Below are 27647 nucleotides of genomic sequence, written 5' to 3'. Positions count from 1 at the left end.
TTTCCACACTACTGACCCAGGACCTGAACCAGTTCCCAAGTTTGCAAAGGAGCCACCTATTTTGAGACGAAGCACCAGAATTCGTAAACAACCTGATAGGCTGACATATTCATAAAACATCTCATTATATTTTGATTGCTTGCTAGATACTGGTGTATTTTGGCTATTAGAGTATCTCAAGGCCAAACATGGTATCCATGTATCGCTTGCTTCAGTCTTTCCTAGCAGCTGTCCTTTTGATTTTAACCCTTCTTCTGTCGGGGGGAGACTGTGGTGAATATCTGCCAAGCAGCCTGTCTCCCCTCTGGCAAGCCTTGCTGTACTAACATTGGCTGTGCATTATCTCTACTGTTAAGGACACTCCCCTTGGATATAACTGTATATGCATCTATTGTCAATCATTATTCTACCATGAGTTTCTGCTAATAAAAGCCATGATTATTGTTTGACCACATCGTCTTTGTCAACTTCATCAACTGGCACTTCACCCTGATGGGGCAAGTTTCTTCAGCAAGACACTGAAGTAGCTGATCAGAGGGAATCAGTTTGTGTGTGTCCAACAAGCAATGAATCTCTCTCCGAAACCAATGAGAACCTTCCTGAGCGGTAACCAATTTCTTTTAAACACCAGAGCTTGGTGAAAATTCATAAATGTTAAATTCTGTGCATGGTACAAGTAATGTCTGATACCGGTGAACTTAGAGGAGTGAGAAGTGAGATTGGATTGTGAATCAAAAAACTTTTCTTACATACATGTGCGCTTAGAATTAGAAGAGGGTTAAGTTAATAGTAACAGGTTAAAGTTTGATCCTGTTTTTATGTTTAAAGAAAATTAAAAATGACTTTCTTTAAGTAACCATTTGTCTTGGTGAATTTCTATTGCTGCTGAGTTTTGGAGTCCTCTAGGCCCATAACACAGTTATAATTAAAACAATGTTGGAGAAACTCAGGAGGTCAAATAGTGTACATTGTATAGCAGAGATAAAGATATACAACCAACATTTTTGGGCTTGAGCCCTTCATTAAGGTATGAGCAAAACATAGGCAGGCACCCAAAAAAAATAGTGGGGTGGGGAGGGGACGAGCAGAGGCCCACAGGCAGGAGGTAATGGGTGGATATGGGAGGGCTGGTACACTAGCAAACAAGGGGAGAGGGAAGGGGCGTGGACAGCTTGGGAAAAGGAGACTGTGGGATAGGGTGGAGATGGAGAACAGAGAATGGGTTAGCAGAAACCAATGTTAATGCCATCCAGTTGCAGAGTACTCAGACAGAATATTGTGTTGCTCCTTCAATTTATGAATGGCCTTGGTTTGGCAGTACACAAAGCCATAGACAGCCATAGGAGGGGGAAAAGAATTGAAATAGTTGACCACAGGGAGATCCCGGTCATTGATGCAGAGAGCGAAGGTGCTCAGCAAAGTGATCTCCTTGTTAGCGTCCAGTCTCTCTGACGAAGAGATGGCCACAACAGCACTGACTGCAGTGGATAACTCTTGCAGATTCACAAGTAATTCTCTTGGAATGATTGTTTTTGGCCCCAAACAGTGATGAGGAAGTGTGGGTGCATGTGATACTTCCTGCAGCCATGGGAAGGTGCCCATTAGTGGGAAGGTGCCCATTAGTGGGAAGGGATGACTGGACAAGGGAGTCATGAAGGGTGCAGTCCCTACAGAAGGCAGAGAGAGGAAGTTGTGACTGGTGGTGGGATCATGTTGTAGGTGTTGGAAATTGCAGAAGATAATATGCTGGATGCAGACACTGGTAGGTGAGGGATCCTGTTTTGTTATGAGCAGGAGCAGAAGGGTAAGGGCAGAGGAGTGGAAATGGAGAATGGATACACAATTGTGCAATCTTAACAATTCATCCTTCTGGTGCATGGTGCTGAATCTGCTTGTAGAAGTTTGACTGGATGGCATGTGCATACTCAATCATGCTTGCCTTCAGCTAAAAATAGCTGACTGTAAAACAAATTAGACCATATTAAAATATTTAATCAAATATTATAAACTCCAGAGCCCTGCATCACAGGATATAAAACATTACACAGATAATGTAGCGGTTAGTGCTATGCCTTTACAGTGCCAACGATCTGGACCAGGATTCAAATCCTACACTGTCTGTAGGAGTTTGTACATTCTCCCTATGTCTGCCTGGGTTTTCCCTGGTTGGACTCCAGTTTTCTCCCACCATTCAAAATAAACCAGGGGTGTAGGTAATTGGGCGACACGGACTCGTGTGCCAAAATGCCAGATATTGTGCTGTATGTCTAAATTTAAAAATTAGACAAAGAATTAAATTTAAATTCAATTTACAACATCGTATGGGAACTTACCCCACGATGCTGTGTGACCTTCATAAGTCTACTCAAAAATCAAACCTTCAGTTCCTCACACCCACAATCCTCTATTTTTCTTGCAAATCCATGTGCCTTTTAAATGTTATTATTGTACCAGCCACCAGCACCACCCCTGCCTTGAAGGGTTCAGGCCCAGTGCAGCAGTAATATACCTTTACCTCCTATCGTTACCTGCAAGACATGCCAAATTCCTCCAGCGCGTGTGTGTTTTACTACAAACTACAGTCTCACCCCAGAAAAGAGGCACTGGCAATCCATCCCATTGATGCCTCTCATTCTCAGGCCTCTAAAATTCCCCTCTCATTCTTTGCTTCATCGGGAACAGCCCTCACACGATGGACTGAATAGTCTCTTTTGGCTCCTATTTCTTATGACAATCTGCACTGCAGACAATATCATCTGCACCTTCCCCTCTGCCATCAGCTTTCTGAATTGACAATGAACCACAGACACAACCTCACATTATCCTATTTACTTGCATTGTATTTTTGAAATGTAATATATAGGAATTTTTGCACATAATGCTGTCATAAAACAACAAATTTTGAGACATGTTCAAAACAATAAATTCTGATCCTCTCCATGGCTTCCTCATTCCTCCTGTAATGAGATGACCAGAACTAAACACAATATTCCAAGTGTGGTCTAACCAGAGTTTTATTGAGCTGCAACATTAACTCAACTCAAACTCCCAATTAATGCAGCCCAGCACACCACACACATTCTTAACTTCCCTATCAACCTGCGCAGCAACCTTGAGAGATCTATGAATTTGAGCACCAAAGTCGCTGTTCTTCCACATTATTCCTTCATCCCTCAATGCTCAAGGATATTTCAGGCTGATTCTGACCACACATTGCATTTGACCATAAACTAAGCTGCCAGTCTCCTACATAAACGATTGCCCAAACTATTTGATGTCAACGCCATAGCCACAATAAAAAGCTTATTTCAGTAAATCAGAGCATTTTGTTACAAATGCTCCATGCTCTCCAAAATATTTCCAGTATTTTCTATTTTTAATTCCTTACTTACTTTATGAAAGCTAACAACTTTTTAATTTTCACCATTTCAAGGAGAACAACTGCATTTTTTTTAATCCCAAATCACTCTGCATTTTAAAACAGTACTTTCCACACATCTTGCTAAATGCAAAGATTTAGATGTCGCTGCTCCCCCATCCCCTTTAAACAATATCATTTAGTTTACTCCTGGTCATTCTTTGCACCAATGCTAAATCGCTTTCTATTTTACTGAATTAAATTTATTTCTGTCTATTTTATTACATTTATTACATTTCATATGCCCTGATCACTTTCAACCACCAGAAAGCTGACCAAGTTTAAATACTCCCTACTTTTCAAATAGCATACATCAAAACACAATCAATGTTGTTCCATATCCAGTGATCCAAAGTTCTACCAATACAAGTACCTCATTTTTAAGATTATAATTTTTCAATGTATATTTCAAACCTTCAATTCTTGTAGTTTAAGCCGAAGATGAATAAGTTTTACAACAGCATCTTTCTGCTTCTCAGAATGTTCAGGCAAGTCCAAGATAACTTGCTTCACTTCATCAATTGCACGCTTTAAATTTTCAATATCCAATGCCACAAATGATCCCTGCACAAGTCAAACACAGCATAAAGCAAATAATGACAGAAGCGAAAACATGCAATTCTTTGTATTCACATTACATCTCAATCAGAAGCCAGCAATCAACTCAAATTCTTGTACTTAGACTTTCAAACCAAAAGGTAGGTGCAAAGTGTCAAGAGTCGAACTTGATCTCCTGTTGTCTGGAAGCAATTGGTACATAATGGACCAGATGTGGACATGCTGGGGCACGAGGAGTATTGGGTGATTTATCCATTTACACTAAGCCAAGTTTATTCTTGCTACATTCGTCGTAATTTCCCCAAGGCTCTACCAATCTACATGCTAGGGATATTTTACCATAGCGAATTAATCTAGCAACCCAGATGTTTTTGGGCTGTGGGAGGAAACTGAGGTACCAGCAGGAAATTTTAAAAAAAAATCATGTTATGGAAGGATTTAAACACAGATCATAGAAAATTAGTCGAATACATGGCGAGATGGCCTTAAATAAAAATTAGACTTACTGAGGGTGGGACAAAAGGGAGAGGATGCTTTCTCTGCTGGAAGAATTAAAACTATGGGTCACTTTAGAAAAGTAAAGGATCACCTATTTAAAACAAATGGTGAAAAAATGTTCTCTCGGTGTATGGAAATCTTTGGAATTCTGCTTCTGAGGAATATTTAAATATTTTAAGGGAGAGTTAAGCAAATTGTTAAAAGATCATGGAAATACGGATTTGAGGTTATAAAGAGAACAATGATCTTACTGAAAGGCAAAGGAGGCTTATGGAGGCAAGTGTATTTGAAGTTGCACATTTTTAATCCCTAAATTGTTTTGAGATTCAGTTTATAGTCAATCGCTTTTCTGGCACCAATACAATTAAGGCCATTGATGATTTACTCTGTAGAACTTCTGAGGTACAATTTTATCATTACTGACATTCATCATCTTTTGGCCTCCATTTTGGAGTGGAACACAGGAAAGTTGTCCTAAATGGACTGTTCTTAATTTGGATGGGAGAGATGGAAATGCTTTAATAAGTCACAGCTGAGCCAGCTTTATAATTGGCATTTAAATAAAAAACTGACAGGCAAAGAATTCTTCTTCTTTGGCTTGGCTTCGCGGACGAAGATTTATGGAGGGGAAATGACCACGTCAGCTGCAGGCTTGTTTGTGGCTGACAAGTCCGATGCGGGACAGGCAGACACGGTTGCAGCAGTTGCAGGGGAAAATTGGTTGGTTGGGGTTGGGTGTTGGGTTTTCCTCCTTTGTCTTTTGTCAGTGAGGTGGGCTCTGCGGTCTTCTTCAAAGGAGGTTGCTGCCTACCGAACTGTGAGGCGTCAAGATGCACGGTTTGAGGCGATATCAGCCCACTGGCGGTGGTCAATGTGGCAGGCACCAAGAGATTTCTTTAGGCAGTCCTTGTACCTCTTCTTTGGTGCACCTCTGTCACGGTGGCCAGTGGAGAGCTCGCTATATAATACGATCTTGGGAAGACGATGGTCCTCCATTCTGGAGAAGTGACCTGCCCAGCGCAGTTGGATCTTCAGCAGCATGGATTCGATGCTGTCGGCCTCTGCCATCTCGAATACTTCGATGTTAGGGATGAAGTCGCTCCAATGAATGTTGAGGATGGAACGGAGACAACACTGGTGGAAACGTTCTAGGAGCCGTAGGTGATGCCGGTAGAGGACCCATGATTCGGAGCCGAACAGGAGTGTGGGTATGACAACGGCTCTGTATACGCTAATCTTTGTGAGGTTTTTCAGTTGGTTGTTTTTCCAGACTCTTTTGTGTAGTCTTCCAAAGGCGCTATTTGCCTTGGCAAGTCTGTTGTCTATCTCGTTGTCGATCCTTGCATCCGATGAAATGGTGCAGCCGAGATAGGTAAACTGGTTGACAGTTTTGAGTTTTGTGTGCCCGACTGAGATGTGGGGGGCTGGTAGTCATGGTGGGGAGCTGGCTGATGGAGGACCTCAGTTTTCTTCAGGCTGACTTCCAGGCCAAACATTTTGGCAGTTTCCGCAAAACAGGACGTCAAGCTCTGAAGAGCTGGCTCTGAATGGGTAACTAAAGCGGCATTGTCTCCAAAGAGTAGTTCACGGACAAGTTTCTCTTGTGTCTTGGTGTGAGCTTGCAGGCACCTCAGATTGAAGAGTCTGCCATCCGTGCGGTACCAGATGTAAACAGCGTCTTCATTGTTGAGGTCTTTCATGGCTTGGTTCAGCATCATGTTGAAGAAGATTGAAAAGAGGGTTGGTGTGAGAACGCAGCCTTGCTTCACGCCATTTTTAAAAAAAAAAAATTTTTTATTTTTCACACCATAAATCACATTAGCCATGATATACACTTTTTCTTTTTCACACATATACAGTGACTTTTTCTCCCCCCCCTCCCTCCTCCCAAGCCACCCCCCCACTCATCCATTTTAGGTATACAATCTAGGTTGCATTAAACCAGTCAGACAATGTTGTCATTCAACAAAAATACACCAGAAATTCTACTGAGTCCATTCTTTTCTTTCCTTCTCCTTCCATCAACTTAGGTAATGTTTGTCCCCGGTAGGTTTTCGCTATTCTATTTAATGTAAGGCTCCCATATTTGTTCGAATATTTCAATATTATTTCTTAAACTATATGTTATTTTTTCTAATGGAATACATTTATTCATTTCTATATACCATTGTTGTATTTTCAAATTCTCTTCCAATTTCCAGGTTGACATAATACATTTTTTTTGCTACGGCTATCTTAACAAATCTTTTTTGTGCATCCTCCAAATCAATTCCAAATTCTTTGTTTTTTATGTTACTTAGGAGAAAGATCTCTGGATTCTTTGGTATATTGTTTTCTGTTATTTTATTTAATATCTGATTGAGATCATCCCAAAATTTTTCTACTCTCTCACATGTCCAGATTGCATGAATTGTTGTTCCCATTTCTTTTTTACATCGAAAACATCTATCAGATACTGTTGGGTCCCATTTATTTAACTTTTGCGGTGTAATGTATAGTCTGTGTAACCAATTATATTGTATCATACGTAGCCTCGTATTTATTGTATTTCTCATCGTTCCAGAACATAATTTCTCCCATGTTTCCTTTTTTATCTTTATATTTAAATCTTGTTCCCATTTTTGTTTATTTTTACCATTTGTTTCCTCATTCTCCTTTTCTTGCAGTTTAATATACATATTTGTTATAAATCTTTTGATTAACATTGTATCTGTAATCACATATTCCAGGTTACTTCCCTCTGGTAAACTCAAATTGCTTCCTAATTTATCCTTCAAGTAGGATCTCAGTTGGTAATATGCCAGCGCTGTATCTCCAGTTATATTGTACTTATCTCTCATTTGTTCAAAGGATAAGAATCTACTTCCTGAAAAACAATTTTCTATTCTTTTAATCCCTTTTTTTTCCCCATTCTCTAAAGGAAAGGTTATCTATTGTAAAAGGGAGTAACTTGTTTTGCGTCAATATTAGTTTTGGTAATTGATAATTTGTTTTATTTCTTTCTACATGAATCTTCTTCCAAATATTGAGGAGATGATGTAATACTGGAGAAGTTCTATGTTGTACCAATTTTTCATCCCATTTATATAATATGTGTTCAGGTATCTTTTCCCCTATTTTATCTAATTCTAATCTCGTCCAGTCTGGTTTTTCCCTTGTTTGATAAAAATCAGATAGGTATCTTAATTGTGCAGCTCTATAATAATTTTTAAACTTTGGCAATTGTAAGCCTCCTTGTTTATACCATTCTGTTAATTTATCTAGTGCTATCCTCGGTTTCCCCCCTCTCCAAAAAAATTTCCTTATTATTTTCTTTAACTCTTTGAAGAATTTTTCTGTCAGTTGTATTGGCAATGCCTGAAAGAAGTATAATATCCTTGGAAAAATGTTCATTTTAGTACAGTTTATCCTTCCTATCAGTGTTAGTGGTAGATCTTTCCAATGCTCTAAATCGTCCTGTAATTTTTTCATTAGTGGATTATAATTGAGTTTATATAATTGGCCTAGATTTTTGTTTATTTGTACACCTAGGTATCTTATTGCCTGCATTTGCCATCTGAATAGAGATTCCTTCTTAAATTTTGAGAAATCCGCATTATTCATAGGCATTGCTTCACTTTTATTTACGTTTATCTTGTAACCCGACACTTCTCCATATTCCTTCAATTTCTTATATAATTCTTTTATTGATAGTTCTGGTTCTGTTAAGTACACTATAACATCATCCGCAAATAGACTGATTTTATATTCCCTGTCTTTTATTTTTATTCCTTTTATATTATTATCTATTCTTATCAATTCTGCTAGTGGTTCTATAGCTAGCGCAAACAATAAAGGTGATAGTGGTCATCCCTGCCGCGTTGACCTGTTTAAGTTAAATTGCTTTGATACATGTCCATTTACTGTCACTTTCGCTAACGGTCCCTTATATAATGCTTTAATCCAATTAATATACTTCTCCGGTAAACTGAATTTTTGCAATACTTTGAACAAATAATTCCATTCTACTCTGTCGAAGGCCTTCTCTGCGTCTAAAGCAACTGCTACTGCAGGTGCTTTATTTCCTTCTACTGCATGAATTAAGTTAATAAATTTACAAATATTGTCTGTTGTGCGTCTTTTTTTGATAAATCCAGTTTGGTCTAAATTTACCATTTTCGGTACCTGTTCTGCTAATCTGTTTGCTAATAGGTTAGCTATTATCTTATAATCTGTGTTTAGCAAAGATATTGGTCTATATGACGCTGGTGAGAGTGGATCTTTCCCTTGTTTTAGTATTACTGTAATTATTGCTGTTTTACATGAATCTGGTAAGCTTTGTGTTTCATCAATCTGGTTAATTACATCCAGGGGGGGCGGAATTAATAAGTCTTTAAATGTTTTGTAGAATTTTATTGGAAATCCATCCTCTCCTGGTGTCTTATTATTTGGTAATTTTTTTATTATCTCTTGTATTTCTACTGTTCCAAATGGTTCTGTTAATTTATTTTGTTCTTCTATTTGTAGTTTTGGTAGTTCAATTTTAGTCAAAAATTCATCTATTTTCCCTTCTTTCCCTTCGTTTTCAGTTCGGTATAATTGTTCATAGAATTCTCTAAAGTTTTCCCTAATTTCTTTTGGATTATATGTAATTTGTGTGTCTTTTTTTCTTGTTCTGTCTTAAGCTGCCATGCTAGGATTTTGTGCGTTTTTTCCCCTAGTTCATAATATTTCTGTTTTGTCTTCATTATATTCTTCTCTACCTTATATGTTTGTAATGTTTCATATTTTATTTTTTTATCCGCCAATTCTCTTCTTTTAGTTGTATCTTCCTTCATTTCTAATTTTTTTTCTATGTTTACTTTTTCCCTTTCCAACTGCTCTGTTTCCTGATTATAGTCCTTCTTCATCTTGGTTACATAACTTATTATTTGCCCTCTAATGAATGCTTTCATTGCATTCCATAGTATAAACTTATCTTCCATTGATTCCGTATTTACTTCAAAATACATTTTTAATTGTTTTTCAATAAATTCTCTAAAATCCTGTCTTTTAAGTAGCATGGGGTTTAATCTCCATCTATACATTCTTGGAGGGATGTCCTCTAGCTTTACTGTCAATATTAAGGGTGAATGGTCCGATAGTATTCTCGCTTTATATTCTGTTTTTCTTACTCTATCCTGCATACTAGCTGATAACAAAAATAGGTCTCTTCTTGAGTATGTTTTATGTCTAGCCGAGTAGTATGAGTATTCCTTTTCTTTTGGGTTTTGTTTCCTCCATATGTCCAAAAGTTTCATTTCTTGCATTGATTTAATTATAAATTTGGTTACTTTGTTCTTTCTGTTAATTTTTTTCCCCGTTTTATCCATATTTGGATCCAAATTCAGGTTGAAATCCCCTCCTATTAGTATGTTCCCTTGCGTATTAGCTACCTTCAAAAAGATATCTTGCATAAACTTTTGATCTTCTTCGTGCTTCACGCCATTGTTAATGGAGAAGGGTTCAGAGAGCTCATTGCTGTATCTGACCCGACCTTGTTGGTTTTCGTGCAGTTGGATAACTATGTTGAGGAACTTTGGGGGGCATCCGAGGCACTCTAGTATTTGCCAAAGCCCTTTCCTGCTCACGATGTCGAAGGCTTTGGTGAGGTCAACAAAGGTGATGTAGAGTCCTTTGTTTTGTTCTCTGCACTTTTCTTGGAGCTGTCTGAGGGCAAAGGCCATGTCAGTAGTTCCTCTGTTTGCGCGAAAGCCGCACTGTGATTCTGGGAGAACATTTTCGGCGACACTAGGTATTATTCTATTTAGGAGAATCCTAGCGAAGATTTTGCCAGCAATGGAGAGCAGCGTGATTCCCTTGTAGCTTGAGCAGTCTGATTTCTCGCCTTTGTTTTTGTACAGGGTGATGATGATGGCATCACGAAGGTCCTGAGGCGGCTTTCCTTGGTCCCAGCAGAGCTTGAAAAACTCATGCAGTTTGGCATGCAGAGTTTTGCCGCCAGCCTTCCAGACCTCTGGGGGGGATTCCATCCATACCTGCTGCTTTGCCACTTTTCAGTTGTTCAATTGCCTTATATGTCTCTTCCCGGGTGAGGACCTCATTCAGCTCTAGCCTTAGTGGCTGTTGAGGGAGCTGGAGCAGGGCGGATTCTTGGACTGAGCAGTTGGCACTGAAGAGATTGGAAGTGTTCTGACCATCGGTTGAGGATGGAGATCTTGTGGCTGAGGACGACTTTGCCGTCTGAGCAGCGCAGCGGGCTTTGGACTTGGAGCGAGGGGCCGTACACAGCCTTTAGAGCCTCGTAAAAACCCCTGAAGTCGCCAATGTCCGCGCTGAGCTGGGTTCGTTTGGTGAGGCTAGTCCACCACTCATTTTGGGTCTCCTGGAGTTTGCGCTGAAGATGGCTGCATGCGCGACGGAAGGCTGAGCTTGCAGCGAACCAGCCGGTGGTCAGTATGGCATTCCGCACTGGGCATGACCCTGGTGTGGAGCACATCTCGTTTGTCTCTTTCTCGCACCAGGACGTAGTCCAGGAGGTGCCAGTGTTTGGATCGGGGATGCATCCAGGTAGTCTTCAGGCTGTCCCTCTGCTGAAAAAGGGCGTTTGTAATGACAAGCCGCTGTTCTGCGCAGAGCTCCAACAGGAGGCGCCCGTTGTCATTGCACTTGCCGACTCCATGCTTGCCCAGGATTCCTGAGTCTTTGCCGACGCGAGCGTTGAAGTCGCCAAGGATGACAACCTTGTAGGCTGTAGGGGTGCGTTGAATGAGGTTGCACAGATAAGTGTAGAACTTGTCCTTTCCTGATTGTTCCGCCTGGAGGGTTGGAGCATAGACACTGATGAGCGTGATGCAACACTTGTTTTGAAGGGGAGTCGCATGGACATGATCCGGTCCAAGTGGCCTGTCGGGAGGTTTTCGAGTTTGGAGGCAATGGAGTTCTTGACCATGAAGCCTACACCAGATAGGCGTCGTTCATCCATAGGCTTGCCAGACCAGTAGAGTGTGTAGCCCGCGCCGCGTTCTTGGAGGCTGCCTACATCTGCAAGGCGGACTTCTCTGAGAGTGGCTATGTCGATGTCAAGTCTGAGGAGTTCATGTGCGACGCAGGCAGACTGACGTTCAGGTCGGTGGCTGTCAGCCTTGTTTAGCATGGTTCTGATGTTCCAGCATGCTAGCTTGAGTTTGTGAGCATCTTTTGAGGGGGAGGACGTGGACCTGTCCTCGGGCCTGCGCAAAGGAGCTTTTAGGTGGAGTGCAGTGTGCGCAGTTCTGGCCCCACCCTTTACACCCATGGTTCATGTGCCGTGGCCAAGCAAGCTGGGATGTGGCAGCGAGGTCCTTGGGTCGTAGGTTTTATATCGGAATGACCTTCTCCTATGCAGGTTTCTTGCCCGGGCTGGAGGGGCCTGCCTCCCCTACTCGGTCTGACCATACTGCCCGGACCGGGGCCGGGGTCGCCTCCCCCTCGCTTCTGCCCGGACCGGGGCCTCCACCTGCCTCACTCGTCCAAGGCCGGGGCCGCCGCCTCCCCTTCACTTTTGCCCGGATCGGAACCGCCGCCACCTACCCTCTGCCCGGACTGGGGCCGGGGCTGCCGCTGCAGCAATTATAATACAAATTGCATTCATTGGAAGATTACAAATCTTTTACACAGAAGAATCTATACTGAAAACATTTTATTGACATTAAAAATTATAAAATCAAGCCATTTCAATACATTCATCCATAGGCTTGCCAGACCAGTAGAGTGGTACTTGAGAGATTATGCTTTTTCTTAGAATTTCAATATTGCTCAAAGGGATTAAAAATAGCAACATTCAATGTAGCTGTTGCATGTCTGGACTAGTGGCAACAGTGACTATAGTGCACTTTAATGGTCTAGGGGTTTCTCTATTTACGAATGACCTCACTTGGGGGAATCCAATTTCATACAAATTCTGATACATTTTTAAAGCATTTTTCCTAAACTGGTATTGCTTAATGGTATTCATTAACAACTGAATATATATATTCCATTAGTTTTAAAACTAATGTTAGGGTGATTACTCAATAAAGTGAAAATAATTCTGGTAAGGTAATGTCGAGCAATACCACATGGGTTACAATAGAAAGTGACTGTTTCTACTCAAGGAGAAAAATCAGCTTGTGGACATTTCTCAGGAATTGAATATCTATGTTAGCCAGGGGACTACAGTTATATATTAAAACTAAATATCAAGGCTCACCACTGGCTTTGAGAAATGATCCTCTGCCAACCCCAGCTCCATCACTCTGTCTGCATGTTCACTGAACCTCTTACATAAGGAATTGATATGCAGCCCTGAAGTCAAAAGAAGAAATATTAATAGAAATAAAGATCTACTGAAATTAACAAATAGCTACTTCAAACATTTTTAAACAAGTTAACTTTAAAATGTGGACTGTTTGAAAGATTTTATGCAAATATCATTTCACAACAGTGTAATTATTTTCTGGCCAACTTTACATGAATTTCATTTCAGAAGATTCAATGGCAAAACAGTTGAATCATTATTAAAACTCTTATCACCCACTAAAGAAGCAAATAAAATTTAGTTTGTGATTCAAATTTCTTAATTTTTATTTTAAAATCGAAGCATACAACTGAAATTAAAAATAATTGAAAGAAGTGGATTTGTCAAGTTTTTATACTTTGACAAAACCTTTCATCTATCACAAATCTTCCTCAGGGTCACTTCAGCTTTAGCTTATTTTATTTCAAATGTCTTGACTTTCTTATATAGCAGACAAGATGTAGAAAGTGCAAACCTCTGCTAAGTTGTTGGAACCTGCACATTCCAATGCTTAACTCAGCCATAATTTAAAGAGAACCAACATTCTTCCAGCTCCATTCCCAATCTACTGTTGCCATCCACAACTCCCAACCCTATGTGGCGACAATGCAGTTACTACAAAAATATCTTCCATAATCATGCCACCAGATACAACAGAAGGCCAGCATTGCAGAAGTTAAACCTTGCAAACATCAGCAGTCACCACATCTAGAAAATCCCCATCTTCTATTGAAGAAGTTGCACTGACCAAAATCTACTCCGGGAAAGTATGGAATTCTCAAATTAAAAAAAGGCCAATGTGAATTTACTGGAGAGACATCAGCACTAGTGGAAGAAGTTAAATAGTTTAATCAATTCTGATAATCATATTAGTTCCACTATTTTCTGTTATTTGTCAAAAGTAACATGGAATCAATGAGAAAGTAGTATAGCATCTGCTATGGCAGCGCTACAGAATAAAGAAATGTCCACACAGTGCGAGGGTGAACCAGTAACTGACTATTATTTGAATTCCTCGTGCTGCGTGCAGGGGAACACCCTTTTCTGGTGATGTGTGCGCCGGCTTCCAAAAGTGACGTCAACACATCGTGGCATCACTCCCTGGCTGGCGGTACGCCACCCAGAAGCAGGGAGTTCTTCTGGACAACACATGGCATCAACCGTGGGCATCTCTTCAGGAGTGAAGGGAACCCATGCCATTTTGAGTCAGACGACTGGGGCGGCGATTCGACCTGTTTAACTGCACTGTGACAGATTATAGACAAGTTTTTGGGAGATAAATTGTGGCAGGTTTTTTTAGTGTAGGTCACAGACAAACACTTTAAAATAGATCTTATTTAAAATACTGGAACTCTGCTCATGCTAGACAGGCTGGCTCCAAAAGCCTTTGCAAAAGCTTTGGAGAGTGCCCAAGAGACTTCACTAATGGATTGTTGTTTACAAAAAAAAAACAAATGAAAGCGCAGGCTGACTGGAGTGGAACTTGCTGTTCTAAGAGGCTCATGTGGTTTTGCAGAGAGAGCAAAACAGGCTTTCTCTCAGAGAGAGAGAGAGAGAGAGAAGAGAGAATTCAGTTCTGCAGTGCTACAGTCATCAGCAGCTAGGACTGGAACAGGACGTTGGCAAGCTTGTGGAAAACCCCATTTGGAAGACAGGTTGAGGGTGCTAAGTGCAGTCTGGACAAATCTCTTGTGGTTCATACAAGAGGAGAGGACTGGCTGCCTATTTTTTTTTGAGAAATAGAAAGGAACTCTGTGGTGACCTGAAAGAAGTTATCATCTGGAAAACCCTAATGGGCATGTTTCTTTGGCAAGACATTCAAGTGGCTGGTTACAAGGAATCAGTTGTGGGTGTCCAGCGAACAACAAATCTCTCTCTGAAAACAGACAAGAACCTTCCTGAGCAGTAACCATTTACCTTTCAAGCACCAAAGCCTGGTGAACTTCATAAACATTAAATTCTGTGCACAGTATAAGAATGACCTGCAACCAGTGAACTTGGAGGAATGAGAAGTGAGATTGGACTGTGAATCAAATAACTTTTGTGAACTTGCATACACATGCGCTTAGAATTAGAAGGGGGTTGTTAATAGCAATAAGTTAAAGTGTGATTCTGTTTTCACGTTTAAAGATAATTAAAAGCAACTTTTGTTTAAGTAACCATTTGTCTTGGTGAGTATCGATTGCTGCTGGATTTATGGGTCCTCTGGGCTCATAACAGCGCAGTCGCTTGGCCCACTACAGAACCTTACAATTTTTACAATAAATGTCATTAACTCATGCTTCTAAACAATCATACAAATCTAGCAACTCATCACATATCATGACTAATAATTAGTAATGAGAATGTTAGAAAATAGAACTGGAGATTACGCCTGTTGAACTAAGTTACATCACAAAAAAAGAGCAGCATTTACTAAATAGTACCTTTCAGCTAAATAAGTACTTCTGAACATCTGTCACTGTCAAACCCAGCAAGCTCTTTCAAATAATGAGGATCTCAAGATGCTGTTTTTGCATCAATGGCTCAGATACTCTGAACAATTCCCCTGATTATTTTTGAAATAGACTATAAAAAATCTCATTCCCTCAAGAACAATGTTATCATCTTATCGAGAAAGACATTAGGGCATTCAATACTTTACTGGTACATCAGTGTGTTCATGTCCATGGAACTCAATCTTCTGACCCAAAAATCAACTGATACAAAGTTGTAACTACAAATATATTGTTTTGAAATAGATTCCAATCTGCAGTCATATGCCAAAAAATTATAAACCAGCGCATTTCAGGAAGCTTTAAAAATGTGCAACTGAGCAAATATCTATCTAGCTACTGTCCTACAAATTAGATGGTATTTGTAATCTGTGCAACCCAAAAAGAGAACTTGTGTGAAAAAATATGCAAAGCCTCATGGTCATTCTGAATCTACCCAAATCCATTCTAATTACAAATTATTCAAGACAACAGCTGTTCATCTGCTCTGGTCAATGACATCATAACCCATGCAGAAAAAACCAGCTGACCCAGCAATTTCTCTTTAAATATAGTCCCTGGGTTACATCAGTGTTGAGTTCCAGACAATTGCTCGTAACCAGTGTTTTCTTTGCAAATCTGAAGTGAACAAAAAGCATACAGGAGAATGAACAAGTACAGGAAGAGTTGTCCCCAGCCACTTATTGAGTGAGTTTGCTCACCACTTCCAAATAGGTTTTATCCAGCCCCTTGTTGCAGCTGCTCACTCATATGTATGCGTGCCAATTAAACATAACACAGGGAAAGCTGGTATACTGCTTCAAGCAAACAGCACAAAACACTGAAACCAACAAAGACTTGAATTTTATTCTTATCATCCTATTGATTAGAGCACCAAGAATGGATGAGGTGTAAATTCATTGCAATATTGCATTTAAATACAGTTTGAATGAATTGTCGGGGATAATTTTTAATGAAAATTTAACGAAATAAATTAAAATAAATTGAAAGAATTATTGGTGTGGACCACTTAAAATAAACCAGTCTTTTTAAAGTGGTGGTGAGATGAAGTAAACATGTTGCATTAAGCTCTATTAAATTGATTGATTTCAGCCAGAGTAAAAGCAGTACCATTACAAGGGAGGGTCTTTGGACAACAACAATGCAAAACATGACTCAATATCTGTCATGACAAACCTGTTCACCAAGCGTCAGTAAAATTTGGGAAATATATACCCATGAATTGTTTCATAATTTCAATTTATGATTGTTGCATGAAAAATAAAGAACAGGAAAACTAGACTAATGTTACCAGTTTCTGAGTGACATGCTACATTTACAACTCCCACTTGTTTACCTTTTATAGACAAATCGTGCTCTTCCTCATCATCTTCCTCCACCTCTTCACCTGGTTCTTTATTGAATGGATTGAGATGGCCTTGTCGAAATCGTGCAAGTTTTTCATTGTATTCCATATCAGTCTTACCTGAAGAAGCAACATAGTGTTATAAAAATACTATATTCTGTATATTTTAATCCTTCATTGGATAGTAAGTGTTTTATAAATTAATTTCATCAGGTGTAAATTTTTCTCCAGTCTTTAAATGCGATTGGTTTTAAACTAAAAACTACTTTGAGTACATTTTTATTGTAAACGTACAGGGATTTTGCAAACTGGAAAACTTTCCTTAAAGTATACGTGGATGGAAAGAAAAAACACTAATACCTACACAAGAGTAAACTATGTTTTTTCCATGGTGGACAAAATATTGATTACAAGTTGCTAGATTTGTGTCTGTGGGGCATAAAAGCAAAAATTATTTAAGAAACTAAACTCAATTCAGTGAATTTTTCATGACTTTCCTTAATTTTACGATAATTTAAATTCTAATCTAGACTACCTGGAATAAAATATGCACTGGTAAGTGTACAAAATGCAATACATTATCATCCACATTAAGTGACCTCACAGATGCTGCAAAATAAATTTTAAAAAATCACATTTAAGAAAGTTAAATGGTAAGTCTTGGCTCAAACCATCACTTGCATCTACAGATGCTGCTTGACTTGCTGAGTTCTTCCATATTCCAGCATTTGTATTCTTCTCTCTCATCCTTGGGGGTCTGCTGCATTTCAAGGGTAAATTCATCAGCAGGGTCTTTCCCAATCACCCACCCAGTTGCCAGAGCTGCCCCTCTCCTTACAGTGTAGATTTTACCCATCTTACAAGCACGATTGTCACTGCAGTGAGCAGCACCCAACGTTAGTGAGATCAAACAAGACTGTCTAACACTCGACTCCAGCAAGACTTTAAAGTCCTCTCCTCAAACCTGATTCCCAAGAGAAAGTAATCTCTCCTCTAATTTTTATTTCATAACACCAACTATGATTTTAATTTTCAAAACTTTATAACAGAACCAATTTCATTGGAGACTGGTGTCAAACAAGGCTACATCATTGGGAACAAGGTTCCAGGACAATCTTCCATCCACTGTGCTGCATTACTCAAACCAAACTTCCTCAGAAAATTAAACTGCATTATGGAGATGTTTGCATTTGTGTGCAGAGGCTGAACTCCAAACTATAGAAGTATATCACAGGCTGAGTCCAACAATCAAAACCAACAAGGCAACCTGTTAAATGTAAAATTGAAGACTTGAAGGGTTCCAGCATCAAACATTGATGATAGAGAAGCAGCAAAATGTATGGGTGCAGTTTCCTTAAGCAGCATGCTTTTATTAAAGCAACATCCATCTTGAATGGCTTTATACAATTTAAAATTAAAACAATCCCATTATTCTTTTGCATTTGTTTCCAGCCAATTAGCACTGCTAATATTAGCACAAAAGTGCAGAAATTCAAAGCCAAAGTGTGATTTTTCATAATATTTAATGTTAAATAAAACTGGTTTCATTCTTCAGATAACAAACCACCTCAGAATCCATGCAAACTACACTCAAGTCACTTACAAGGCTGGAATGATCTGAAAATTAAGTACTAAATCCCATTTGGCTTTACACACAAGATATTTTCAGTCAAAAACACAACATTTAAGTGCTAACAAAGACTTTCACCTTTCTGTGTACCCATCTTTCAAGATTCCTTTATTATTATGTAATAGAAACAAATGCAATATTACAGGGGATTTGCTTTAGGTCTACTGCTAGGCTGGCAATTTCTCCACCGGCAGAAGCTGCCTGAAGCACCTCATGGTCAGAGAAAAGCTCGGACGCAGATAATGCGCTGACAGACGCAGCTGGGGGAGTGTAGCTGGGACATTCAGGTGGCCGCGGAGAAGACGCCTTTCTGTCACCTGAACATACTTGCAGAAGGAGAGCCACGTCCGAGGGTGGACTGTGGACGTAGTCCCACTGCTGCTTTCAGGTGCAACGGGGGATTCTCGGAGCCAGAGATTATACCTACAGGAGGAGGGTTAGGTCCATGCTCCTCCTGGCCGGGTTCTCCCCTTTCAGGTGGCCTCCCGACAAGCGCATTGGGCTAGAATATTTTGGCCACCTGTAAGTGCCTAGAGAAGCAAACCAGAACCCCCCGAGAGACACCGAGTGCCCGTGGATTCGCCTCCACCAGAGGCTCCAAAACAAAGACCATTTCAAACGTGATTGATGGCAACACGCCACTAATGAGGCGACGACGTTTCTTCCACATCACGATCATCAAGGTGTTGGAGCACCGTCAGTGCGAGAGAATTGTTAAAACAAATGCCGACGCTTCAGGTCGGAACCTTTCATCAGGACTCGTGTCTACCCTTTGCCGGACGCTGCCTCACACTGGGGTGGACCCGAGCAAGGCGGCGGGGATCATCCCCCTCAGCACACTGTACCTCATCGTGACGGGCTGGACGGCAGTGAACACTAGCAGCCTGACGCCCGCCGACAAGCCAGCATGGCCACTTAGTAACCACCCTTCCATACGAGCGGCGACAAATCTGGATAACCCGACCGATCAAGGCGGCGTCTCGCCCACCGCCCTCGCTCTACGGCTGCTCCTCCTACCAACCAACCAGCTCGCGCTCCTCCCACCCACCAACCAACCAGCTCGCGCTCCTCCTACCAACCAACCAGCTCGCGCTCCTCCCACCCACCAACCAACCAGCTCGCGCTCCTCCCACCCACCAACCAACCAGCTCGCGCTCCTCCCACCCACCAACCAACCAACCAGCTCGCGCTCCTCCCACCCACCAACCAACCAGCTCGCGCTCCTCCCACCCACCAACCAACCAGCTCGCGCTGCTCCCACCCACCAACCAACCAGCTCGCGCTCCTCCCACCCACCAACCAACCAGCTCGCGCTGCTCCCACCCACCAATCAACCAGCCAGCTCGTCCTCCTCCCACCCACCCACCTACCGACCAACGAGCTCGCCCGCCGCCCTCGCACTCCTCCGCCCACCCACCAACCCACGAACTCGCTCGCCCACCGCGGTGCGCGCCGGGATACTAACGGCGCAAGCGCACTGTATCATCCGACCGACAGGCGGAGCGGATCAGTTGTCGCGGGAAAGCTGGGCGATTCTCACGAGGCACTTAATGGTTTTAGTGCCAATTAGTGATTGACCGGCGGCGTTCTCGCCTCTCAATTAGGAGGTTGTGATTTCAAGCTTCCATTGCAAATAATGCACTTCAGGTGAGATGATGAGAAGAGACCATGTCTGCACCCATTTCCCCTTGCAGCAGTGACACCTCTTGCTGGAGGATGATTTGTTCTCTGGGGTAAAAACACAATGCTGGAGAAACTCCGCATGCCAAACTGTACAGATAACCAACTTATTCGGGCTTCAGCAACATGTTGAGAAAGTTTCAGCTTTGGTGGGATCAAAGAGAGACGAGGCTTTGCAATCAAACGTCCCTTTATTCACACAACAATTAATAAGGGAGACAACTTAGAAGGGATCGTGGGAACATGCACGCACAGTTTATAAGGAAGTGTTGGAAAACATGTGCACAACTTATAAGGGAGCGTAAGAAAAGCGGGATTCATGAAGTAGGGATTCGGTATGTCACCAAAGACTCATAAACTACAGGTGTACCGTGGAGAGCATCTTGGCTGGTTGCATCACTACCTGGTATGGGGGTGCCAACTTTCAAGACAAGAATAAACTCCAGAGGGTTGTTAACTCGATCTGTGACATCACAAGCACCAGCCTTCACTCCATGGAGGTGGTGCCTTTAAAAAGCAGCCTCTATCCTCAAAGACCCGCACCATCCAGGCCATGTTACCAGTGGGATATAGGTACAAGAGCTTAAAGATGAGCACTCAACAGCACAAGGATAGCTTCTTCCCTGCTGCCATCAGATTCCTGAATGATCAATGAACCAAAGATATTGCCTTACTTTTTGTGCACTACTTTTTTTTAATATATAATGTTGTAAGATGGTTATAATATGAATGTTTTCACTGCTGAAAAACACTGAATTTCTTGACTTGTTTATGACAATAAATTCTGATTCTGATATTATTGAGGTGGAATTCGTAGAAGGGAGGGTGAGCAACCACATGAAATAGTCCATGTAGGGACTAAAGACGCAGACAGGAAGGGTGAGAAGATCCTGATAGGAGAGTTTAGGGAGTTAGGAGCAAAGTTGAAGGAAAGGACCTCCAGGGTTGCAATCTCAGGATTGCTACCTGTGCCATGTGCAAGTGAGGTGAGAAACACGTGGCTAAAGAGATGGTGTTGGAGGGAGGGGAGGGGTTCAGGTTTCTGGATAATTGGGCTCTCTTTCAGGGAAGGTGAGACCTGTTTCAGAGAGATGGTTTGCACCTGAACTGGAGGGGATTAATATCCTTGTGGGTAGTTTTACTAGTGCTGCTTTGGGGGTTTTAAACGAGGTTTGTATGGGAGGGGAAGCATAATGTTAGAGCAGATAGTAAGGTGGAGAACAATGAGGGTCATGCAAGGACTGCATGTAAAGACAGGATTGTACAGGAAAGAAATGCATCTATTTCAATGCGGGGAGTATTGTCGGTAAAGCGGATGAGCTTAGAGCGAGGATTGCCATGTGGAATTATGACATTATTGCCATTAGTGAGACTTAGTTGCAGGAGGGACAGGATTGACAGCTCAATGTTCTGTTGTTTCAGATGGGATAGAGGGTGAGGAAGGAAAGGAGGAGGTGTAGCATTGCTAGTCAGGGAAAATAACACAGCTGTCCATAGACAGGACAGCACCAATGACTCGTTTATAGAGGCCATATGGGTGGAGCTGAGGAACAGGAAGGGTATGAGCACACTAATAGGGCTGTATTATAAACTGCCCGATAATCTGAGAGAATTGGAGCAGCAAATCTCTTGGGAGATAGCAGACCATGTAAGAAACAGAAAGTTGTGATAGTAGGAGATTTTAACTTTGCAAATATAGTCTGGGACTCTAATACGGTAAAAGGACAGGATGGATTGGAGTCTGTCATATGTGTACAGGAAGGTTTTATACGACAATATGTAGAGGTACCAACAAGAGAAGATACAATACTTGATCTTTTAGGGAACCAGGCAGTTCAGGTGGCAGAAATATGTGTAGGTGAACATTTTGGGTACAGTGGCCATAATATCATTAGCTTCAAATTAATTATGGATAAGGATAGGTCTGGTCCTTGAGTTGAGGTTCTGAATTGGAAAAAGGCCAATTTTGAGGAAATGAGGAAGGATCTCGGAAGAGTTAATTGGAATGTTATTTTCTGGCAAGGATAAATCTAGAAGATGGAAGGCTTTCAAAGATGAAATTTTGAGAGTACGGAGATTGCATGTTCCTACCTGGAATAAGGAGAAAGTTAACAGACGTAGGGAACCTTGGTTTTCAAGGGATATTGGAGAGCTGGTTAAGAAAATGAGGGGGCTATATATATATATATGTGGTATAGGAAATGAGCTATTTGCAGAGTATAAAAAATGTAAGAGAATGCTTAAGAAGGAAATTAGGTAGGCAAAAAGAAGACATGAAGGTTCTTTGGCAGATAATGTGAAGGAAAATCCAAAGGGTTTCTAAAAGTATATTAAAATTAAAAGGATAGGAAGGGACAAAATTGGACTCCTAGAAAATTAGAGTAGTCAACTATGTGTGGTGCCTCGTGAAATGGGGGAGATCTTGAATAATTTTTTTGCATTGGTATTTATGCAGGAAACTGGCATACTGAATAAAGATGGAAGGGAAAGAAATAGAAGTGTCATGGAACATATGGAGTTTGGAGGAGTCACGTGATGGAGTAGTGGCCGGTCAGGGAATTCCAGCCCTCTCCGGAAAAGTTGAAAAAAAATGCACAAAACACAAGGGTACAAGAGTAAAAATTAGAACAAAGTAAAAATAAAGGTGATAAGAAAATGGCAGCGAAGAGAGAAAAGTCGAAAACAACGGGTAGAAGAGAAGATGAAAGAACATCGGAAGAAGAAGGTGAAGGCCTTACCTGTCCGAGGAGGCCCGCCGCGGAGAGAGAAGCCCGCTCCCTCAGGTCAGTGGAAGTCCCGGGCTCGGGACTACAAAAATGGCTCGCAGAGCCGAGTAAAAGTGCGCAACCACGCATGCGTGACTCCTCGCGCATGAAATAAAACACACTGACGGGAGGGGGGAACAGCTGCGGAGTCGATCTCCACAGCTGAGAGAGACACCTGCAACACAGCAACAGGTGCAGAATATAGAAAATAACGACAACAAGAAAGAAGAGGGTAAAAAGAAAACAAGGAAACAACAGATGGTCAACTCAGAGGAAGAAGAAGAAGAAGAGCAGAGAAATGGAAGAAGAAGAGAAAGGCAAGACAATGGATATATCTTTTTTTTTCAAATTTTATTTAAAATTTTATGACATGAATAAAATAAAAATTACATTTAAAGAAATAATAAAAAATAAGATAATAAAAATTAGAATACTACATCATTAAACTACACAAATTAACCCCCCCAATAATTATAACACAACATTAATCATCTAATTTAAAATTAGAGCAACCCTCCCCCCCAACATAAAGAGTGAAGAATTAATTAACAATGTTGTAAATAAAATAGAAAAAAACCCCACTTACAAAAAAAAGGATAAAACTTAACAAAATATTACTAACAGCTAAAAAAAATGTCAATACTAAATTAATACCCTTAAACATATATTTAAATCAAACATAATACATGTATTTAACAAATGAAATCCACTTTAAAACTAAGTTCAAATATTAAAATCATATATCAACCACATATCTGTTATACAAAAAATCATAATAATACATAAATACAGAATTTCCATTAATACCAAGTTTCCTTTATAATTCATCGAGAGAACAAAAACATCCCTTAGTAAAACAATCACATAAACTTTTTATTCCCTTCCCCTCCCCTTATATAAAAAAAGAAAAAAAAGTTCAAACTCTTATAAAATTCTCCATATTCTTCATTTATAACATCTTCAAAATTCTCTATCGAAATTAACTTAATTTTATTAAACTCTTCTCCCTCAATGTATTTGTACTTAATTTTCTTCTTTTTCTTCTTATCACCTTTCCCCTCATCTTCCTCTTCATCTAATTCAACATCCTCAATTTTTAACTTATTATCTTCTGTGACATCATCCTCTTAAAAAAGAAAAAAAGAGAAAAAAAACCCACCCAAAAAAAAGAGAAAAAAAAGGAGAGAAAAAAACCTCCTAATTCCCTCTCAATTACAATCAGAAAACAAAGAGTTAAAAAAAATTATTTATTTAAAAATAATAATAATTAAAAAAAACCCTTCACTTCTTAACCCAAAAATTAAAAAGAAAAAAAAACAGGTCGGAGGTCACAACTACCTCCTCCTGTTTAAACCGCCCAAAGCAGTAACTCCCCCAAAATATTGGGTGTGAGATAACTCACAGGTAGCTGATGACTTCTGGAAACTAGTGCCCACCCAGTTCCCTCTCCCAACTCCCATTTCATTAAACTATCATCATTATTTAAACTATTTAAACTCTTCTCAAAAAAAAAAGATAAAAGATTTATTTTTTTAAATCAACGTTACCACTTCGGTCACCATTGCTTCCATTTCTTTTAAAAATCTGGATCCCACCATACATCTGTACTCTCTTTGGAGACCTTGAAGGACTACATCGTTCCTGAAACTGCATGATTGGTAGAGACTGAGCAAAGTCCATAACCTCTTTAGGATTGTCAAAGAACTTTGGCTAATTTTCATCCTAAAAAATATTCAGTACCGCAGAATACCTAAATATTGCCTTATGTCTTTTTTTCCACAACTGTTCTTTCACAGAATTAAATTCGCGTCGTTGAAACATAATTTCTTGACTCAAATCTTGATAGAAGAAAACAGGATTATTCTGAACCATCAAAGGAAATCTATTTTGCTGGGCATTTCTAGTAACCGTACGTAAAATTGTCTCTCTGTCACAATAGTTCAAACAACAGATCAAAACAGATCTTGGATTCTGTCCTGAAAAAGATTTTCTTCTTAAAACTCTATAAGCACGTTCCAGTATTAAACCTTCAGGGAAATTATCCTGTCCTAACACTCGTGGAATCCATTCAGTAAAAAATTTTCTTGGATCTGGTCCTTCTATGTCTTCTGGCAAACCAACAATTTTCACGTTATTCCGTCTAGATTGATTCTCCAAATAATCCACCTTTTTTGCTAAATTTTTATTTTGGATCTGCAATGTTTCAATTATTCTATTTTCATCTTGCAGTTGATCCTGTGCATCGACTAAACCTTGATCACACATTTCAAATCTTCCAATGGTTTCAAGCTTAAAAGCTCCAATAATGACTTCCGCCATCGCATTAATCTTGGAAATAAATAGGTTCACAAAATTAGCTAAGTGACTCGATACAGAATATATCTTATCTTCAAGATCCTTAACAGACATTTCAACAGAAGTAGATTCAGGCATAATGGGGTCTTGCTGTTCCTTAGAGACCACGGGATCTTCTGTCCCTTCCCTTAATTTAGTATCTTTTCTAGCAGTTTGACTTCGTATAAAAATCCCTCTCAAAGTCCCCCCAGCAATGCCAGGAGACTGAAGATCAGGGTTATCTTTAAGCCAAATCTCTTTAATCATCTTCACTGAATCGATGTCTGGAAAAACCGTTGTAATTGAAGATGCATTTTGCAGCGCCACCACTGTAGCAGTTGAATGACAACTCTTTAACTCTCCAGCTGGTGGCGCCCCAGCTGATTCAACTGTCAAAGTCTCAGTAACAGCACTCACAATGGCCGTTGTGTGAAATACTGGCACCCGTCCAGCCCCTTGTTCCAAAAGCTGTTGAATGCAACCTTCAAAGAGCCTCAACGGCTTAAAACAGAGCTTCAATGCCGAACTCTGCACGTCCTCCTCTGGATCCATTCTACGCTGAGTCCTGGCTTCTTGTAAACAAGTAGGCTCAGACAATTTCGGAAAATGTAGTTTTTTAACAGTCTGTTGATGTTTTCTTTTACCTTTGTTTTTTGCATATAAACCATTAGGCACTAATCCAACACCACTTATTATTTCTAAACTTTTAAAAGAACTTTAACGGGCACTTAAAGACAAAACAATAAATCAGAGTCATGAGAGGTCTGGAAGGCACGTCTGTTCCCTACGCCATCTTGCCACACCCCGATATATCTTTTTTTTAAAGAATATATGGAATCACTGAATGGCAATTACAAGAATTTAATGAGATTAAAAGAAGAATTAAGAGTGCAGAAGAAAAAATGAATAAAATAGAAATGGTCATATCAGAGATAGGAAAAAGTTTGGATAATGTGGAAGAACGAGAAATAATCGTAGAAATGGAAGTAGAGGACTTAAAAGAGAAATTAGAAGAATCTAATAAAAAAGATAGATATAATGGAAAACTATAATAGAAGAAATAATATAAAGATAGTGGGCCTTAAGGAAAATGAAGAAGACAAGAATATGAGAGAATTTATAAAAGATTGGATCCCCAGGGTCCTAGGAAGACCAGAATTACAGGAAGAAATGGAAATAGAGAGGGCACATAGAACATTAGCACCGAAACCACAACCACAGCAAAAAACAAGATCCATTTTAGTAAAATTTTTAAGATATACAACAAGAGAAGATATATTGGAGAAAGCAATGAAGAAAATAAGAGAAGACAAAAAGCCACTGGAATACAAAGGTCAAAAATTTTTTTTCTATCCAGACATAAGTTTTGAACTCCTGAAGAAGAGGAAGGAGTTCAATACAGCAAAAAATGATCTTATGGAAAAAAGGATATAAATTTATGTTAAAGTACCCAGCGGTACTTAAAATAGTTATTCCAGGGCAACAAAACAGACTATTCTTGGATCCAAAGGAAGCACGAAAATTTGCAGAACAACTACAAAACAAGCAGAGAGATGAAGACATGTAATGAGAGTAAAAATGACCACGAACTATATGTATGTGTGTTTTATATATATAGATGTGTATGTATATATGTGTATTCATGAGTGTATCCATATTTAGAGGAAAATATATTGAGTACAGATAAGAATTAATAAGGGAATGAAAGGGAATAGAGGGAATAAGGAGGGAATTAAAAGAGTGACCTTTGTTATATATGAAAATTGAAATCTTTTCCGGGGGGGGGGGGGGGGCTGGGTGGGGAGGAGTTACGGTCACTGCAAAATCAGTTGACGCTTGCGAGTGAATTCGCAAATCCAAATGGAGAGGGGAGATGTGGTTGCCCGGCAAGGGATAAAGGGCAACTCAGGAGGGGGAGGGGAGAATGGGGTTAAAGAAGTTTTAAATAGGAGAATATGGAAAATGTTTAATGTTTTAGAAATGTTGTGTTATAAAGTGTTCAAAACAAGAAAGCAGAAATGGATAAGAAGGAAAGGTGATGATGGAGAAACGGAAAGGGAAGATAAACAAAGTATGAAATGGCTACGTTGAACTATATGACTTTAAATATTAACGGAATACATAACCAAATCAAAAGGAAGAAACTACTAAATTTACTGAAAAAAGAAAAAATTGATATAGCATTTGTGCAAGAAACACATTTAACTGAATTGGAGCACAAGAAATTAAAGAGAGATTGGGTAGGACATGTAACAGCAGCCATCGTATACTTCAAAAGCAAGAGGAGTAGCTATATTAATCAGTGAAAATATACCAATTAAAATAGAAGAGGAAATAATAGATCCAGCAGGGAGATATGTAATGATAAAATGTAAGATATATTCGGAGTTTTGGAATCTACTCAATGTATATTCACCTAACAAAGAAGATCAAAAGTTTATGCAAGATATTTTTTTGAAGATAGCAGATACGCAAGGGAACATATTAATAGGAGGGGATTTCAACTTTAATTTGGAATCAAATATGGATAAAACTGGGAAAAAATTAACAGAAAGAACAAAGTAACCAAATTTATAATTAAATTGATCCAAGAAATGCAACCTTTGGATATATGGAGGAAACAACACC

At 39.9% G+C, this 27647-nt stretch overlaps 1 protein-coding gene across 2 annotated transcripts in view; it reads right to left on the bottom strand.

Annotated features, from left to right (window-relative positions):
• Positions 1–19251, bottom strand: part of def8 (differentially expressed in FDCP 8 homolog) — a 53005-nt gene extending 33754 nt beyond the window's left edge. Inside the window, exons 1-5 of one of the 2 annotated variants that reach the window (XM_069901224.1) lie at positions 19086–19251; positions 16975–17039; positions 16602–16730; positions 12684–12778; positions 3833–3982 (exon numbers count right to left, since the gene is read on the bottom strand). In XM_069901224.1, the coding sequence (XP_069757325.1) occupies positions 3833–3982; positions 12684–12778; positions 16602–16719 (363 nt within the window). In that variant the 5' untranslated portion in view covers positions 16720–16730; positions 16975–17039; positions 19086–19251. The remainder of the gene's footprint in view (positions 1–3832; positions 3983–12683; positions 12779–16601; positions 16731–16974; positions 17040–19085) is intronic. The other variant, XM_069901223.1, reaches the window with a different exon arrangement.
• Positions 19252–27647: the final 8396 nt, after the last annotated feature.

Source organism: Narcine bancroftii, chromosome 10 (genome assembly GCF_036971445.1).
Source record: "Narcine bancroftii isolate sNarBan1 chromosome 10, sNarBan1.hap1, whole genome shotgun sequence".
NCBI classification, from domain to species: domain Eukaryota; kingdom Metazoa; phylum Chordata; class Chondrichthyes; order Torpediniformes; family Narcinidae; genus Narcine; species Narcine bancroftii.
The sequence above is the reverse complement of the archived record's forward strand: the minus strand, read 5'-3'. Positions and strand labels throughout refer to the sequence as shown.